The 18,256-nt window shown below is 57.3% G+C and overlaps 1 protein-coding gene across 1 annotated transcript; it reads left to right on the top strand.

Moving 5' to 3' along the window:
- The first annotated feature begins 213 nt into the window (after window positions 1–213).
- On the top strand, window positions 214–17,293 carry PLXNA3 (plexin A3). Its single transcript, XM_081276627.1, has 33 exons — window positions 214–701; window positions 2,492–3,114; window positions 3,510–4,049; window positions 4,641–4,823; window positions 6,032–6,160; window positions 6,231–6,331; window positions 6,633–6,756; window positions 6,839–6,995; window positions 7,083–7,182; window positions 7,451–7,565; window positions 7,708–7,908; window positions 8,039–8,135; window positions 8,274–8,464; window positions 8,549–8,694; window positions 8,764–8,884; window positions 9,006–9,142; window positions 9,231–9,401; window positions 9,678–9,771; window positions 9,854–10,093; window positions 10,181–10,324; window positions 10,403–10,637; window positions 10,723–10,865; window positions 10,944–11,200; window positions 11,343–11,409; window positions 11,504–11,650; window positions 11,743–11,902; window positions 12,045–12,148; window positions 12,386–12,482; window positions 12,756–12,946; window positions 13,374–13,543; window positions 14,053–14,265; window positions 14,435–14,585; window positions 16,237–17,293. The coding sequence occupies exons 2-33, from the start codon at window positions 2,518–2,520 to the stop codon at window positions 16,330–16,332; spliced, it is 5,619 nt and encodes a 1,872-aa protein (XP_081132753.1). The 5' UTR covers window positions 214–701; window positions 2,492–2,517; the 3' UTR covers window positions 16,333–17,293.
- Window positions 17,294–18,256: the final 963 nt, after the last annotated feature.

Genomic DNA, 18,256 nt, shown 5'->3' on the forward strand with positions numbered 1-18,256 from the left:
TTCAAGGTCGTGGTAGACGGCTGAAGGAGCCAGGTGTAAGAGGCTGTAAGCCAAGAGTCCTCTTGCTGGTCATTTGCGTGTTATTAGTCACAGGCCCTTTGGGTTGTGACCGTCAGGGGAGTCCCGTGCTAGGACCGCGAGTCCTCCCCTGGTGTGCACCTGACTGGCCAGGACAAGGGAGACTTCGCACCCGCAGCAGGTGGCCAGGGGCGCGGCCCCCCGGCGGCCGGGTGGGGCGGGCGCGCCCCAGAGCCCAAGGGTGTGTGGCGCGGGTACGCGCGAGTTCCAGGTTGCCCGAGGCAGGAGGCGGAGGGGGGTGGTGCTGGGTGGCGCGCGCCGCGGACGCGGCCATTGAACGAAGGGGGTCGGCTTTCAGGGCCAGGTCTCTGGCGGGTGATGGGGGCCCGGCGCTGCGATTCGAAGCTCCCAGCTCCAGGGAGACGCGGCCTGCTTCCTGCGCGCCCCTCTGCTCTAGCTCCCTTGGCCGGCCCTCCCTGGTCCCCCCCGCCCGGCGCGGTGGTACAGTCCGGGTTTAAAAGGCCCAGCGGCCTCGGACTGGCCCAGTGTGTGGGCGGCGGCGGCGGTGCGCTCAGGGCACGGGGAGAGGCAGCGGGGGCGCGCGGACGGGCTGCTGTGACAAACGGGGCGCGTCCACGTGGCTGGCGGGCGGCCACCCGGAGCCAGCGACGGCGGAGGGATAGGTAGGTGGTCGCCATCCCCGTCGCCCGTGCAGGGACAGTCTTCTCGGTAGCCAAGGATTCGGGCAGCTTGGGGGTCATGCTCGGCCTTTCGGGGGTCAGGCACTGCCCCTGCCTTTGGAGCGGGTAGGGACGGCCAACCTGAACCCAACCCCCTTGCCTGATAGAGTCTTTGTAGCCGAGTGGCGGCCCTTGAGAGCATTGCTGCGGCACCTCCACCGACTGAGGTCTTCGTGGGTCTGCTGTGGGGTGCTCCTGGAGAGGGCTGGGCTAGCTGGGATAACACGGTTGTGCGGCACTGGGGACCGGGCGCTGAACCCACGTCTCTGCGTGTGGCTGTCCCCATCATCTGGTTCTCAGCTGGCAGGGCTACAGCTGAGGGGCTGGGTACCTGTGATGCCCGAGGTTGCCACCTTACAGACGGGGGCTGGGGCGGGGTCTTGGGCTACAAATCCTGCCTCTCTAGGACTCCTTCCCCACCTGTCTGAGGCCTGTTCCTAGACTTGTCTTCCTGCAAGGTGTAAAGGAGGTGAGGGCAGGATGCGGTCTCTCTTCTTTGCCTTCCATTCTTCTCCGGCTGTTGCATTAGGGGTCCAGGATGCAAACCTGACAAAAGAACCCCAGAGAGATGATCAATGGGATCTGAAACTTTGCGATTTCAAGCTGGGTCAGCTCCTTGTTGTAGCAAATGCAGTTTTCCCTTTCTCTCTTTGGTGCCTCCTTGGTTTGGCTTCTTGCACCCTACATGCTGGGTACCCTCTGTTTCCCTTGGGGATTGGGTCCTGGGAGAGAAGCACTGCATTCTGCCCCACTGGCGACCACTACACTGCCTTGCTGTCTTTTCAGACTGGGGCTGGCTGGGTGTGGCCTGGGGGCGAAGTGCCAGTCCTGGCACTGGCCCTATGGCCCCTGCCCCATCTCCCCAAGGCCTCAACTGCATTTGGGGATGTTGCTTCCCAACTAAAAGTCTCCTAGGACTGTCAAGGGTGGGTTTGAGCCCCCTGTACCTCTCCTTTCCCAGCTAAACTCTGGATCTGCAAGGAGAGCCATGCAGGGCTGCCTGGGCATCACTCTGGCTGTGCCTGAGCAAAGCTTGACTTAATGTCTGTCTCGATGTGTGGCTATGGGGGCAGATGAGACTTGCTTTGTGTTGCAGCAAGGAGCCCAGACAACAGGCTTCTGGACAGCCAGCTGAGGCCCTGGGGTGGGTGAAGGAGGCAGCTGGGGCCAGGAGCAGGAGATGTAGTAGCTCTGAAGCCAGCCTCAGGCATTGATTACCCAGAGGCTCCTGGTAGCAATGCCATTCTGGGGTAGCATCCCTTCCCCTTCCCCCGGCTTGTGATTGTTCTCTCCTTGTGTTTCCCTTTTCCCAGCTCAGGTGTGGGTTATCTGGGGCCTGGGGCTTCCGCACAGTTGCCTTCCCGTGGGGCTGGCTGCTCTCAGCTCTGGGATGTGGTCTCAATTCCAGGAGGGCCTTCCACCCTGTCTTCCCAAGCATCTGACTGTGCTGCCCCCTTGGGTGTGGCCCAGCTGAGGCAAGGCCTCCTGGCTCCTTTCCAGAGTGGGAGTGGGGTAGGGGGTGGGGAATGATTGATTGCCCCCAAGCCTGCCTGTGATGCTGCTCACTCATGTGCCCTGCTTGAGGCCTCTCCTCTTTCCCAGCCGTGGTCACCATCTGGGATTCTGGCATGGTGGTGGGTGAGCAGCCCTGGTCCCCTGTGGCCCTGGGCCAGGCAGGCCAGGAGGAAAGCAGGCAGTGTGGGCCTCTGACTCCCATTTGCCTCTCTCCTCAGGCCCATACCCGGCACAGCTGCTGGCCATGCCCACTGTTTGCCTCCTGCTGCTGCTCTTCCTCACCATGGAGGAAGGTCTGGGTAGCAGCAGGCCCTTCCGTGCCTTTGTGGTGACAGACACCACACTCACCCACCTGGCTGTGCACCGAGTGACTGGGGAGGTTTTTGTGGGTGCAGTGAACCGGGTCTTCAAGCTGGCCCCCAACCTGACTGAATTGCGGGCCCACGTCACTGGGCCTGTTGAGGACAATGCTCGCTGCTACCCACCCCCCAGCATGCGTGTGTGTGCCCACCGCCTGGTGCCCGTGGACAACGTGAATAAGTTGCTGCTCATAGACTATGCAGCCCGTCGCCTAGTGGCCTGTGGCAGCATCTGGCAGGGCATCTGCCAGTTCCTTCGCCTGGATGACCTCTTCAAGCTGGGTGAGCCTCATCACCGCAAAGAACACTACCTGTCAGGGGCCCAGGAACCTGACTCCATGGCTGGTGTCATTGTGGAGCAGGGCCAGGGACCTAGCAAGCTATTTGTAGGTACTGCTGTGGATGGCAAGTCAGAGTACTTTCCTACCTTGAGCTCCCGCAAGCTCATTGGCGACGAGGACAGTGCTGATATGTTCAGTCTGGTAGGTGAACTGTGCCTGTCCACTCAGCCTTCCTCACCTGCCTCTCATGACCCCAGTCCCTATCCCCTCTTTCCTTTGCTCATTCCTGGTTCTTGAGAGAGCCCGTAGTCCAGGAGGGTAATTTTTATCCACTCACTGTCACAGAGATGCAGACAAGCTGCTGAAGAAGGGAGGACAGCCTGAGCCTACCGTGGGGACCCCGTCTATGGGGGAACTAGTTATCCTTCCCTCTGTGGCCTTTCTGGCCTGGGTTCCTGTGATTGTCCAGGCAGGGTGGGGGATCATGACGGAGGCCCCTGGTGGGTGTTGTTGTTGGAGTAGGGCTGGAAGGTGTAGGTGGGGTGGGTAGTGGGGCCTAGGCTTCATCTTATGCTAACACTTTGCCTGCTCCCCAGGTGTACCAGGATGAGTTTGTCTCGTCTCAGATCAAGATCCCCTCAGACACACTGTCCTTGTACCCTGCCTTTGACATCTACTACATATATGGCTTTGTTAGTGCCTCCTTCGTGTACTTCTTGACACTGCAGCTAGACACCCAGCAGACTCTGCTGGACACAGCAGGCGAGAAATTCTTCACGTCCAAGATTGTGCGCATGTGTGCAGGGGACTCGGAGTTCTACTCATATGTGGAGTTCCCCATTGGTTGTTCCTGGCATGGTGTGGAGTACCGTTTGGTGCAGAGCGCCCACCTGGCCAAACCTGGCTTGCTTCTAGCCCAGGCCCTGGGTGTGCCAGCTGATGAGGATGTCCTCTTCACCATCTTCTCTCAGGGCCAGAAGAACAGGGCCAGCCCACCTCGGCAGACCATCCTCTGTCTCTTTACCCTCAGCAACATCAATGCCCACATTAGGCGCCGCATCCAGTCCTGCTATCGTGGGGAGGGCACATTGGCCCTGCCCTGGCTGCTGAACAAGGAGCTGCCCTGCATCAACACCGTGAGCTCCTTGCCCACCCCACAGTGTTCCCAGGCTTGGCATGGCCCTGGGAGTGCCACCTCATTCCTGACACCCATTTCTTCTTTCTGTAGACCCCTTCCCTCTCTCTTCTTTCTGCACTCCTTCTTACTGCCATTCTTTTGCTGGGTATCATCTGCTCATAGACTACCACCTTTTTCTTCCTGCCCCTCCATCCATTCCTAGTTTGTTCACCCTTGCTCCTTCTCAAGTCAGTAACAGTCTCCCAATCTGACCCTGTCTTTTTCTGTGTGTGGTATTAGGGATTGAACCCATGGGTCCTCTACTACTGAGCTACATCCCCAGTCCATTTTATTTTCAGACAGCGTCTTGCTGAGTTCCTGAGGCTAGCCTCAAACTTATAATCTTCCTCCCTCAGCCTCCCAAGTTGCTGCCTGTCCCTCTGTTGCAGGCCCAGGCTTCTCCCCTCCATATTCTCCCTCCTTAGTCTCCAATTTCCTATGGGGACCTGGCTGGACAGATTTGACTTCCAGATCCTGTGTCCTGGCAGGACATGAGATCTGATGCCCTCTGTCCAGGTTGGACTTTCATGCACCCCTCCTGTTTTACCAGCCCATGCAGATCAATGGAAACTTTTGTGGGTTGGTGTTGAACCAGCCATTGGGCGGCCTGAATGTGATTGAGGGGCTGCCCCTGCTGGCTGACAGCACTGATGGTATGGCCAGTGTGGCTGCCTACACCTACCACCAGCACTCTGTGGTCTTCATTGGCACACGCAGCGGCAGTCTGAAGAAGGTGGGCCCTGGAACCCTTGGCATGTGGGGATGGGGGAAGTATCTCAGCTCTGGGACAAGAGGTATGGGTGGGAATGCACAGTTGAGCCCTGGAAGACCTTGGATAGGCCACAGTGACCAGCCCCAGGAGCCTAGCCCTGCTCTTTCGGTGATCCCTCAACCACCCATCCTCACTAGTGCCAGCACCCACTCTGGTCTGAATTGCTTGCTTCCTGTGGCTCTGAGGACAGAGATCACATGTATTGTGGGGCCTCCCTCTCCCTGCCAGGAGAGCAGGGGCTGAGGCTAAGTTGTTGTTTTTGCAGCCCTTTGCCCTATAGTCCTCCTGCTCTTTCCCTCTTTAACACTGCCTCATCCTTTTGTTCTCACCTGAGACATTGCCTTCCTGGAAAGGGTTTTTCTAGGTTCCCATTCCCATCCCACATTATTTTCCTCATGGACACTGGGACTACTTAACTGCTGGACCTCCCCCCCCCCTTTTATTTTTATTTGGCATTACTGGGAATAGGGGTGCTCTATCACTGAGCTACATCCCCAGCTCCCTTCTCTCTCTCTCTCTCTCTCTCTCTATCTCTATCTCTGGTACTGGGGATTGAACCAGGGGTGCTTTACCAGTGAGCCACACCCTCAGTCCTTTTATTTTTTATTTTGAGATAGGGTCTCACTAAGTTGCTGAGGGTCTTGCTAAGTTGCTGAGGTTGACCTCAAACTTGTGATCCTCCTGTCTCAGCCTCCTGAGTCACTGGGATTGCAGGGTGCACCACCACACCCTGCTGTAATGACTTTATTGAACTACATAATTCACAAGCCATATAATGCACCCCTTTAAAGCATACAATTCCGTGGTTTTTAGCATATTTGCAGAGTTGTACAGCTTTTACCACTGTCTCATTCCAGGACGTTTCCATCACCCTAAAAAATGTCATACCATTTGGCTATCATCCCTACTCCCCCATCCACCAGACCTTTCTGTCTCCTGGGAGCATTTTCTGGCGGACTCTGGAAGCAGTCTCTACCCTTTCCGTGTCCTAGGGTTGTGGCTTTGGGATCCATAGGCGTACAGGCCAGGCACTAAGTGGGAGCAGGCCATGGCTTCAGCTCAGCCACAACATAGAAAGTCCTGGCTCAAGAAGAGCGTGCCCTGGATGCAGGGGACTGCAGTGGCATCCGGCTGGCCTGTCATTCCTGTGCCTTGTTCTTGTGGCTTAGGTACGGGTTGATGGCTCCCAGGATGCCCACCTATATGAGACAGTCCCTGTGGTGGATGGCAGCCCCATTCTCCGAGACCTCCTCTTCAGCCCTGATTACCAGCACATCTACCTCCTGAGTGAGAAGCAGGTGGGCCCACGGTGGGTGGTGGTGGGTGGGGGGGTAGGGGTAGGCTGGGTGCTGATATGGCTGTCCTCAGGTGAGTCAGCTTCCAGTGGAGACATGTGAGCAGTACCTGAGCTGTGAAGCCTGCTTGGGCTCAGGGGACCCACACTGCGGTTGGTGTGTGCTACAGCACAGGTGAGGGCAGCAGGTGCAGGGTGGCAGGGCAGTGGGTTTGCTGGGGCTGTCCTCTGGGGGGAGGCTTCTCCCTATTTGTGCCCAGCAGCTTCCCTGCCCTCCCTCCTCCAGTTTTTCCAGCTAATGAGTGCAACCTCCACCCTGAGTGACGTCCTTTGGATCCCAGGGGACAAGGCTGAGGCACGATGTTGCCTGGCACTGTGAGCTGGCCAGTCTTCCTGTTCCCCCAGTTTCTTACTGCTTCCCCACCAAGGCCCTCTTGGGGCAGTGGTGGGACCAGTTCTGGCCTCTCCCCATGCAGGTGCTGCCGTGAAGGTGCTTGTCCTGGTGCCTCTGCCCCACATGGCTTTGCAGAGGAGCTGAGCAGGTGTGTACAGGTGCGAGTCAGGCCCAACAACGTGTCAGTGACATCACCTGGGGTGCAGGTGAGTGGCATGGAGGGTGCTTGAACCCATGTGTGCTGAACAGGGAGGCTGCACCCTGCTCTGAGCCCTCTGCCTCCCCCAGCTGACTGTAGCCATGCGCAACGTGCCAGACCTCAGTGTGGGTGTGAGCTGTGCCTTTGAGGAGGTGACAGAGAGCGAGGCTGTCCTGTTGCCCTCCGGGGAGCTGCGCTGCCCCTCACCCTCCCTCCAGGAGCTCCAGGCTCTTACCAGGGGGCACGGTCAGTGGGTAGGGGCTTCTTGGAATGGGGTGGGTGGGGTGGCTAGTTGTCCCTGCTAGTTGATGGTTGCTCCTGGGTTTGCTGCAGGGGCCACCCGCACTGTGCAGCTGCAGCTGCTCTCCAAGGAGACTGGTGTGAGGTTTGCTGGGGCTGATTTTGTCTTCTACAACTGCAGTGTCCTCCAATCGTGAGTACCTGGACTAGCACCTATCCCTGGGGACTAAAGGGGGCTCTGGGATAGGCAAGAACTTCAGGGGTCTGTTTCTGGGGGCCTCAGGGACTACAGCTGTCAAGGCTTCTTGATCCCTGTCCCATGTTTCTTTGTTGCTGATGTGAGGTATGGGCCTTTGGTGCCTGGCTATGTTCTTCCTTTATTTCCCAGTGTGTCCTGTGAGAAGGCAGTGCAGGGTGGCATGGCCTTCTCTCCTATTTCTGAAGCTAGTCCTTGTCCCCAGGTGCATGTCCTGTGTTGGTAGCCCCTATCCCTGCCATTGGTGTAAGTACCGCCATGTGTGTACCAGCCACCCCCACGAGTGCTCCTTCCAGGAGGGCAGGGTCCACAGCCCTGAGGTGAGGCGGGTGCCATGTGTTGTGTGAGGGGGCTGGGCTTCTCAGGTGGCCTCTGGCTTTTCTGCATTTGATCTCTTTAGTTTCTTTGGGCCTGGAGAAGAGTAGAGGCCCAGGGTACTACTGACAGGTGCTTTCCCCCCAGGGCTGCCCTGAGATCTTGCCTCGTGGGGACCTCCTGATCCCCGTGGGTGTCATGCAGCCTCTCACCCTGCGGGCTAAAAACCTGCCACAGCCCCAGTCAGGCCAGAAGAACTATGAGTGTGTGGTCCGGGTACAGGGGCGGCAGCAGCGAGTGCCAGCTGTGCGCTTTAATAGCAGCAGTGTGCAGTGTCAGAATGCCTCGGTAAGACCCTACTAGGGCCTCCACACCCAAGTGCAAGCTGAAGACAGGTTGAGGAGAGGGAGAGTTGGCAAGAGTTTTGGAGGAGGGTCTGCTTATGTCATCTGGAGTCACATGGGTCTGATTTCCCCAGTACTCTTATGATGGTGACGAGTATGGTGACACTGAGCTGGACTTCTCTGTTGTCTGGGATGGAGATTTCCCCATTGACAAGCCTCCCAGCTTCCGAGGTGAGGGGTGACATGGGACTGAAGAGCCTGTCTGCCTCCAGGGTAGGGTTGGCACTCCAGGGCGCAGGTCTGCGGGCTCTAGTGCTCCCTGCTTCTCTGCCATTGCTACTGTGTCAGCAGTACCCGCTGTGTTCACAGCCCTCCTGTACAAGTGCTGGGCTCAGCGGCCTAACTGCGGCCTCTGCCTCAAGGCTGACCCCCGCTTCAACTGTGGCTGGTGCATCACAGAAAACAGGTGCCAGCTGCGGGCCCATTGCCCAGCCCCCAAGACCAACTGGATGCACCCAAGCCAGAAGGGGACCCGGTGTAGCCACCCACGCATCATCCAGGTCAGCCTCCTCCATCAGTCATATACCTCCTGCTGGGCACCTGTGAGGAGTCTGCTGACCCTCCCCTCCTATACCACCCTGCAGATCTACCCGCTCATGGGGCCCAAGGAGGGAGGCACCCGGGTCACCATCGTGGGTGAGAACCTGGGCCTTGCCTCCAGGGAGGTGGTCCTGCGAGTGGCTGGTGTGCGTTGCAACTCTATCCCCACTGAGTACGTCAGTGCTGAGAGGTGAGTGTGACCGTGTGGGTACCCTGCCCCTGTCTGCCATGGCTGGCCCTGACCTTCCCTAACCTCTAGGATCGTTTGTGAGATGGAGGAGTCACTGGTGCCCAGCCCGCAGCCAGGGCCTGCTGAGCTCTGTGTAGGCGACTGTTCTGCCGACTTCCGTACGCAGTCCGAGCAGCTCTACAGTTTTGTGGTGTGTGGCCCATTACCCCCTTCCCCTTCCCAGCTCTTTCCCTTCCCCATCCAAGGGGGATGAAGAACAGCCCCTGCACTGGGCTGGCTCCTCCCTCCCCTCAGGGCTGCTTCTTCCCCAGACCCCGACATTTGACCGTGTAAGTCCTACTCGGGGCCCAGCTTCAGGGGGCACGCGGCTCACCATCTCTGGCAGCTCTCTGGATGCCGGCAGCAGGGTCACAGTAACCGTGAGAGATGGCGAGTGCCAGTTTGTGAGGTGGGCTGAGCATTGGAGGGGAATTGTGGGGGCAGGGCATCTGAAGGTCCCCAGTCACCTGCCTCAAGCACCCTGCTTGCTCATGTAGAAGAGATGCTGAGGCCATCGTATGTATCTCGCCTGTCTCCACCTTGGGCCCCAGCCAGGCCCCCATCACCCTTGCCATTGACCGAGCCAACATCTCTAGCCCTGGAGTCATCTATACCTACACTCAGGACCCTACCGTCACTCATCTTGAGCCTACCTGGAGCATCATTAAGTAAGACTCTGGGGAGGATGGGGTCAGAGACTGGGTTAGATCCCTGAGCTTCTTCCCTAGAGCCTCACCTGGTAAGTGGGGCCTTGGCCATCAAGTGATGTGTCCTTTTGAGCCTGAGCCTCCCCTGGTGGAGGGGGCGGAGTTGTACTGAGGACACAGTACCTGGCACCCGCTGGGTGATCCAGGGTCAGGGAGGCCCTGGGCTCTCATGGCAGCCTTAATAACTCTCCAGGGCTGGGTGGGGAGGAACCCTGAGGTCCCTTATCCCTGTCCCAGTGGAAGCACTGCCATCACTGTGAGTGGGACCCACCTGCTGACCGTCCAGGAGCCCCGGGTCCGGGCCAAGTACCGTGGCATTGAGACTACCAATGTGAGTAACAGTTGCCTTTGCCTTGCTGTGCCTCTATTGCTCACAGCTTCATGCACCAGGCTGCCCACCCATGTTCCTACAGACATGCCAGGTGATCAACGATACTGCCATGCTGTGTAAGGCCCCCGGCATCTTCCTTGGGCAGCCTCAGCCCAGGGCCCAAGGCGAGCACCCTGATGAGTTTGGCTTCCTGCTGGACCACGTGCAGACAGCCCGCTCCCTCAATCGCTCCTCCTTCACTTACTATCCTGACCCCAGCTTTGAGCCGCTTGGGCCCTCTGGCGTCCTGGATGTCAAACCTGGCTCCCATGTTGTGCTAAAGGTGCTGGTGGGGCAGGGAGGGGTGGGGAGAGAAGGGAACAAGTAGGGACCTGGGGAACCCTGGGCTGACTGAGTCCTCCACCTCCAGGGCAAGAACCTGATCCCGGCAGCAGCTGGCAGTTCCCGCCTCAACTATACAGTGCTTATCGGAGGCCAGCCTTGTGCACTCACCGTCTCAGACACACAACTCCTGTGTGACTCGCCCAGTCAGACAGGCCGGCAGCCTGTCATGGTTGGTGGGAGATGGGGAGGTCACCCGGGCAGCCTGGAGGGGAGGGGGGGTAGGCTCACCCTGGACCTGTCCCCACAGGTGCTGGTGGGTGGCCTGGAGTTCTGGCTGGGTACTCTGCACATCACAGCTGAGCGGGCGCTGACCCTGCCAGCCATGGTGGGGCTGGCAGTGGGGGGTGGGCTCCTGCTTCTGGCCATCACTGCTGTGCTGGTCGCCTACAAGCGCAAGACTCAGGATGCAGACCGCACACTTAAGCGGCTCCAGCTGCAGATGGACAACCTGGAGTCCCGTGTGGCCCTGGAGTGCAAGGAAGGTGCCTGAGGCAGGGAGTGTGATGCAGGCTGTGGGGGCTGGGGGCCCATCCTTTACCTACTCAGCTCACTCACACCTTTATCCAGCTTTTGCAGAACTACAGACAGACATCAATGAGCTAACAAATCACATGGATGGGGTGCAGATCCCTTTCCTGGACTATCGGACCTATGCAGTGCGCGTGCTCTTCCCAGGCATTGAGGCCCACCCAGTGCTTAAGGAGTTGGATGTGAGCCACCCCTAGCCTGCCCATGCCTTGTTTCCCCCAGGGCCACTCCTACTCTCTGAGACTCCCTGTTCCGCACAGACCCCCCCAAATGTCGAGAAGGCTCTGCGCCTCTTTGGGCAGCTGCTGCACAACCGCGCCTTCGTACTCACCTTCATCCACACGCTGGAGGCCCAGAACAGCTTTTCCATGCGTGACCGTGGTACTGTGGCCTCACTCACCATGGTGGCCCTGCAGAGCCGGCTGGACTATGCCACTGGGCTCCTGAAGCAACTGCTGGCGGACCTCATAGAGAAAAACCTTGAGAGCAAGAACCACCCAAAGCTGCTGCTGCGCAGGTCTGTACTATCCTGCCTGGTCCCTTCCCCCAGCTCACCCCTGGCTAGCCCCATTCGTGTCTAGGTTACACACTTGGCCCTGCTCCTTGTCAGGGTCCTGGCCTTACCAGGCCAGGGCCTGAGCACTCTTCTCCTGCCCTAGGACAGAGTCAGTGGCTGAGAAGATGCTTACCAACTGGTTCACATTTCTGCTGCATAAGTTTTTGAAGGTGTGCTTGGTGGGCTGGGCAGCAGGGGAAGGACTGTTGGGGGACACCTGGCTGTTAGGCAGGCAGCAAGCTGTGCACCTGACTCCAACTGCAGGAGTGCGCTGGGGAGCCACTCTTCCTGCTCTACTGTGCCATCAAGCAGCAGATGGAGAAGGGTCCCATTGATGCCATAACGGGCGAGGCACGCTATTCTCTGAGTGAGGACAAGCTCATCCGACAACAGATTGACTACACGACACTGGTGAGGAGCACAGGGACACGTGGGCAGGAGATGTGGGGATGGGGAGAGGCCTTGCCCCAGACTGATGCTCCTCTGGTGCCCTTTACCCTTAGACACTGCACTGTGTGTGCCCAGAGAGTGAGGGCAGCACCCAGGTCCCAGTGAAGGTTCTCAACTGTGACAGCATAACTCAGGCCAAAGACAAGCTGCTGGACACTGTGTACAAGGGCATCCCCTACTCCCAGCGCCCCAAAGCTGAGGATATGGATCTGGGTGAGGCACCCTCTCCCTCCTCCTGGTCCCCACCTATACATGCCAAGGGGACTGTTATGCTCCCCATTTGAGTTTGGTTCCCTGAAAGAAATAGACCCAGAGTCTTGGGGGAATGCTTTTAAGGGCTAACTGTGGCCCACAGAATGGCGCCAGGGCCGCATGGCCCGCATCATCCTCCAGGATGAGGACGTTACTACCAAGATTGAGTGTGACTGGAAGAGGGTCAACTCCCTGGCCCACTACCAGGTGAGAGGCTGGGAACCTGATCACCCCCAGGGCCACATGGGAGCCAGGGTATTGTCCTGAATCACAGCAGGACACAGGAGCAGTGGTCCTGGCTTTTCCCAGCCCTTCTGCCTGTACTCATGAGTCCACCTCACAGGGCCCCGAGTACCACCCATATGTACACTAAAGGGTCTGGGTGCAGAGGGTGGTGGCCTTTGGCTTCCTATACTGCCCCTTCTCTGTCTCTGGGACCTTCAGGTGACAGATGGTTCCTTAGTAGCACTCGTGCCCAAACAAGTATCTGCCTATAACATGGCCAACTCCTTCACCTTCACCCGCTCCCTCAGCCGCTATGGTAAGTGTCCTTAGCATGGTGGCTTCTGCTGGCCCTATATCCTTTGAGGCTGCACAAGCCATCCTGGGGAGCCCCCAAGTAGCTGGGTTGGCCCTGGAGGCTTTACCAGGGAGGTAAATGCCCTTGGGAGGTTTCCTATTCTGTACAGCCTCAAAGTAGGATGGGTCAGCAAGAGCAGACAATCTGCTGGGCTCCTGGGAAAGAGTGGGGCAAGAAGTTGGGCAATGGCCACTGGCTCCAGTGATCTAAGGGTCACACTTGTTCTCTGCCCAGAGAGCTTGCTCCGCACTGCTAGCAGCCCTGATAGCCTCCGCTCACGGGCACCCATGATCACACCTGACCAGGAGACGGGCACCAAACTATGGCACCTGGTAAAGAATCATGACCACGCCGACCACCGAGAGGGGGACCGTGGCAGCAAGATGGTCTCAGAGATCTATCTAACACGGCTTTTGGCCACTAAGGTGTGCATCTGCCCTATGTCATCTCAGTCTCCGCACAAATACCCTCTAGCCCCAGCCACTTTCTCAGGGCTTTGAATAAGAACTCTAAACCCAAGGTTCAGTTGGGCCTTATAGGAAAGCCTCTCTTTTTTGTGTATGGGGGGGACATTCAACGACTGAGCCACATCCCCGGCCCTATTTTGTATTTTATTTAGAGACAGGGTCTCACTGAGTTGCTTAGTACCTCACCATTGCTGAGGCTGGCTTTGAACTCGTGATCCTTGCAATCCTCCTGCCTCAGCTTCCCAAGCTGTTGGGATAACAGTTGTACACCACCATGCCAGGTGGAAAGCCTGTTTGTTTGCCAAGACTTTCTGCCTATTTGCTAGGCTTCAGGAACAATCTGACCTAGGTCCCTCATAGCTTGTGTCCTCACTGTTCCCCATAGGGCACACTGCAGAAGTTTGTGGATGACTTATTTGAAACAGTATTCAGCATTGCCCATCGGGGCTCGGCCCTGCCCCTGGCCATCAAGTACATGTTTGACTTCCTGGATGAGCAGGCTGATCAGCGCCAGATCAGTGATCCTGATGTGCGCCACACCTGGAAGAGCAACTGGTACTGCCCTATTCCTGGCTGCTGATGGCTTCCTGGGGATGGGTGGATGGAAGAGGCTGGTGGCTTTGCCAAGACCTGGGCCCCATGGAGGAAAGGTGACCAGCAGGGGCAGGAAAAGATGGTGGCTTGGCTTGGAGGCAAGTGAGTCTGTAGGTAGATGTTGCTGGGTACTTTGGGTGAGTGGGATGTGGGCAGTGAGGCCAGTTCTGAGATGTGGCCCTTTGCCCTCCAGGGTCTTGTGCAGGGTAGAGGTGCTTATTGTCATAGGTGGTGGCAGTGGTAAAAGTGAAAGCTGCAGAGGGAGTTGAGACCTACTGAGAACAGAGGGGCCATTTCCTCTTATTTCTCACTGCCTGAAGTCCAACTGAAACTTCAAATGCCATATGTGTCTCTTGCCACCTCAGGACAAGATGTGAACTGGCCAGACAGGAATAAGTGTGAAGGGAGGCAGTGGTGGTAGTGGGTCCATGGGGCCACTAGGAGCCTTGGATATGTGTCCCTCTATTCAGCCTGCCCCTGCGCTTCTGGGTGAATGTGATCAAGAACCCTCAGTTCGTGTTTGACATCCACAAGAACAGCATCACAGATGCTTGCCTGTCAGTGGTGGCCCAGACCTTCATGGACTCCTGTTCCACATCAGAGCACCGCTTGGGCAAGGACTCACCTTCCAACAAGCTACTCTATGCCAAGGACATTCCCAACTACAAGAGCTGGGTGGAGAGGTGGGCCCCAAGAGGAGAGTGCTGTGGGTGATTGAGTTACCCCACTGTAGGCAGCCTGTGTAAGGCGAGCCAGCCGTGGAAAAAAGCCCCTGAGGCTGGCTGGGCAGCAAGGGCAGGGGTTTTGGAATTTGTGATATCTGCTTGATTAACCTACTCAGGGTCCCAACAGGTACTACCGAGACATTGCAAAGATGGCTTCCATCAGTGACCAAGACATGGATGCCTACCTTGTGGAGCAGTCCCGCCTCCATGCTAGTGACTTTAATGTCCTAAGTGCACTCAGCGAGCTCTACTTCTATGTCACCAAGTACCGCCAGGAGGTGTGTTGTGCACCCTTTAGACCCCTAGTGACTTGACCCTGAAGGTTCAGCCAGGATCAAGGCAGGGGGCTGATGGGGGCTGGGGAGTACTACAAGGAGGCAGATGGGACAGAAGGGATACAGAGTGCATCTTTAGACTATTTATGGTTTCCTCCTCATTTGGCCAGGCCCAGGGGTCAGCACAGATGATACTCTGCATGGAGGCTGAGATTTGAGGGACACAGAAGAGAAGCCATTGGCTAGAGCTCAGGGTTCCCACTAGGCAAAAGTTAAGGGGCTGAGCCAGATGCTATGATGCATGTCTGTAATCCCAGCTATTTGGAGGCCGAGGCAGGTGGATCACGAGTTGAAGACCATCCTCTAATGTAATGAGGCCTTGTCTCAAAATTAAAAGGGCTGGGCAGTGGTGCAGCATTTGCCTAACATGTGTGACAGCCTGGGTTCAATCCCCAGTACAGCAAAAAGAGGGTATACAGTTTGAGCACTGGAATGGATGGCCTTAGGGGTGTGGGATGGGGATAGAAGTGGGTGGGGCCAGCCATTTATAGGACTTGTGGGCTTTGTAATTGGAGATGTTAGTAGGGGTGGGGCATAAACCTGTGGACTTCAAGATTTATTCTTGGTTGAAGGATTGGATGTGGGCCAGGAGAGAAACAGAGGAGCCAAGGGTGACTGCAGGGTGTTTTGCCTAAGCGATTGGCAGGACAGGCTCCACTGCCATAAACGCAGGATGGAAAGACTGTGGGTGGAACAGTCCTATGATAGGGTTAGGGACAGAGACCGGGAGTTCTTCAGCCCCACTCAGGCCTTCCGTGGAAAGTGGGAAAGCCCTGGGGAAACCTCAGAGCACTCTCAGGTTGGGTAGGAGGAAGAGTGCCCAGGTAGACTGGATTGTCTGGGGAGGCTGAACCAAGTACTGTTCTATAGCCAAGAGGGCTAAGAGACTTGACATGCCAAGTAGGCATCTGGATATTGGGTCTGGAATTTGGGGGAAAGTGTGGGCTGGAAATGCACCTTCGTGAGCCAGTACAAGGCATTTAAAGCCCTGACCGTGGGTGAGCTTACCGAGGGAAGTCAGAGTGCGTTCAGAAGGGTGTGTGGCCCAAGCGTGCAGCCCTGGGCTACTCAGAGATCAGAGAGGAGAAGAGGCTCTGGCAGCAGGGTGGGAGGGAACCCAAGAGTGTCTCAAGGAGTCCTGCAGCCTGAGGAAGGACCCCCTTCAGGGTCAAGAAGGGGAGAGCGGCCTTCTCTGCAGCTGCTCAAGGAGGATGGAGCTATAGCACACTCCCTGGGTCTGGCAATGAGATCACAGAGACCTAAACAAGAGAGGTCTGGGTGGAGGAGGTTTGGGGCTAGAAGGCCATGGGAAGGGGGCAGTCTATACAGTGAGTCTAGACTACACTTGGGAAGGGGCTGCATGCTGGCCATACAGAGTAGAAAGCTCCATAATTGGAAGGTGCTGGGAGTCGAAGTGAATTGGTGGGTTTGTTCAGAGGTGAGAGATTTGAACCATGAGCTTCCCACAGGGGCTGCAGGGAGTGGATGGGCTGAGTCATGCAGGACAGAAGAGCCCAGCTGGAAGTGGGGGGCTTTGATAGGGAGAGCTGGGCCTTTCCCTTGAGTCCAGATCCAGGGGACCCTTCTCCTCCAGATTCTCGCTGCCCTGGACAGGGATGCGTCTTGTCGGAAGCACAAGTTGCGCCAGAAGCTGGAGCAGATCATCAGCCTCGTGTCCAGCAACGGCTGAGGGTGGTGGAATTGGTGGTAGGGGGCTTCTCAGTCCTGAGCCAAGCTGTCCACTGCCCCCATCAAGGGGTGTGGCTGGCTCCAGCCTGAGTATCTGGGGCAGAGCCCCAGATCAGGTGTTGTGGGGAAGATCATTGAGCCAAGATGCCCCCAGCACACCTGGGCCCCCTTCATTAGTGCCTTGCTTTGGGCCCTGCACGGGGAGGGGATAATGGGACCATCCCCCCCCAGCAGCAATACCCCCTCCCTCCTGCCCATGTGTTGGGATAGCCCCGCCCTCTGTGCTATTTATACCCCAACCACCTATTTATTAAATTTGATTCCACATCGATTTCCATCTGTAAGTATGTGTCCCCATGGAGTGTTGCCAACCTCCCTGACCTTCCTCTCCTTGAGTTGTTCTGGGCTCTGTTACCCATCCAGGATCCTTTGTGACATTGCCAGCCTTGACCTAGTCTCTGCACCTCATCTTAGGTGTGGCTGCCCCACCTGACCCAAGAAGAGGGCCAGGGTACCAGCAGGACTTGGGGTGGGCCAGTGCACCTGAAACTGCTTCAGACTGTCTGTGCCAAGCCAGGCCACAATGTCCCCCTGTAGAATCAGACTACGTTCTCAAAGGACCCAGTCCCGCCTGAGCACCTGGAGAACACTTGTGCCGGGGCCTGAGCTGGGCCTGGGGACTCCACAACGCTCCTTCTTCCCGCACCACTGCCAGACTTCCTCAGTGTTGTCTGCACTTGCCCTGGAGCCCCTCAGCCTCAGCTGCCCCTGCCCACAACCCCCTGGTGCGCTCAGTCGCCCGAGGGGCCAAGGCGGCAGTGCCTTACTGCTTGGTGTCTTCTGCCTCCTCTGAGGAATCTGGTCCCATCTCGGGTCCCAGAGCCCCAAATCTCTCCTCTGGTGTTGCATGAGTTTCTTTGTTCAAGTTGTGATCTTTCCTGATTAAATGTTGGGGAAATGGGGTCAGCGTGCGGGTTTGTCTTTGGGCAGGGTGGGTAGACCCATTGGGGTCTGGGTGAGCTGGACTCCCGTGATGGGATGAAAGGGCAACTCTTCACAGAGTTTCTGAGGATTCGAGGGGGTCCAAGGCCACAGCCCATCCGTTGGCTAATTTCCGTGGTTCCAGCATCAAGATATCTTCAGAGTCTGCTCTTTTTTCCTCGCCTCCACGGTCCCCACCCAGATGGAAGGTGCCCAGATGCCAGTCTCCCTGCTTCCATCCCGGCCCCCCTTCGGCTCATCCTTAGTGTGGGAGGCAGAGGGATTCTGTTAAGATGTAAGGCAAGTTCCCACCGTGTTTAAAACCCTCCAGTGGATTCAGCCGCACCCAGACTCCTTAAAGCCTGGCAGCTCACATGTCTTAGCCCCCACACCTGTTAAGAGCATTGCAGGTGGGGAGAAGGAAGGATGCAGTGTTAAGTGGGGTGGCCAGGAAAGCCTCACTGAGGATGACGTTTTGGTGAACCAGGTAGAATGCTGGGGAAGCCAGCTACAAACAGGCAAAGGCCCCCAGGCAGGCGTGGGTCTGTCTGGTGTGCTTTGTGGAGGGTGAGAGGCCCAGGTGGCTGGATGGGAGCGAGCCAGAAGGGGAGTGGGAGTGGAGGAGGCCAGAGAAGACACAGGCCAGATCATATTGGACTTGCAGGCCACTGTAAGGGACCTGTGCTGTTTTCCCTCCTTTGATGCAGGTGCTAGGCGTCAAGCCCAGGGCCTCGTGCATGCTGGGCAAGTGTTCTACCACTGGGCTACAAGAGTGTGAGAGGGAAGCCCACTGGAGGGTTTGGAACAGAGGAGCATTGGGTCCTGACTTAGGAATACAAGCCACAGAGTGACGCAGGTAGTCCGTCCATAGCGCCAACCACATTGTGGTGGTGGTTGAAAGTGACCACGACACTCAGAGCGACCAAGAGATCTTTATTGCAGTA

The sequence above is a fragment of the Spermophilus citellus genome (genome assembly GCF_964194105.1).
Source record: "Spermophilus citellus genome assembly, chromosome: X".
Taxonomy (NCBI): domain Eukaryota; kingdom Metazoa; phylum Chordata; class Mammalia; order Rodentia; family Sciuridae; genus Spermophilus; species Spermophilus citellus.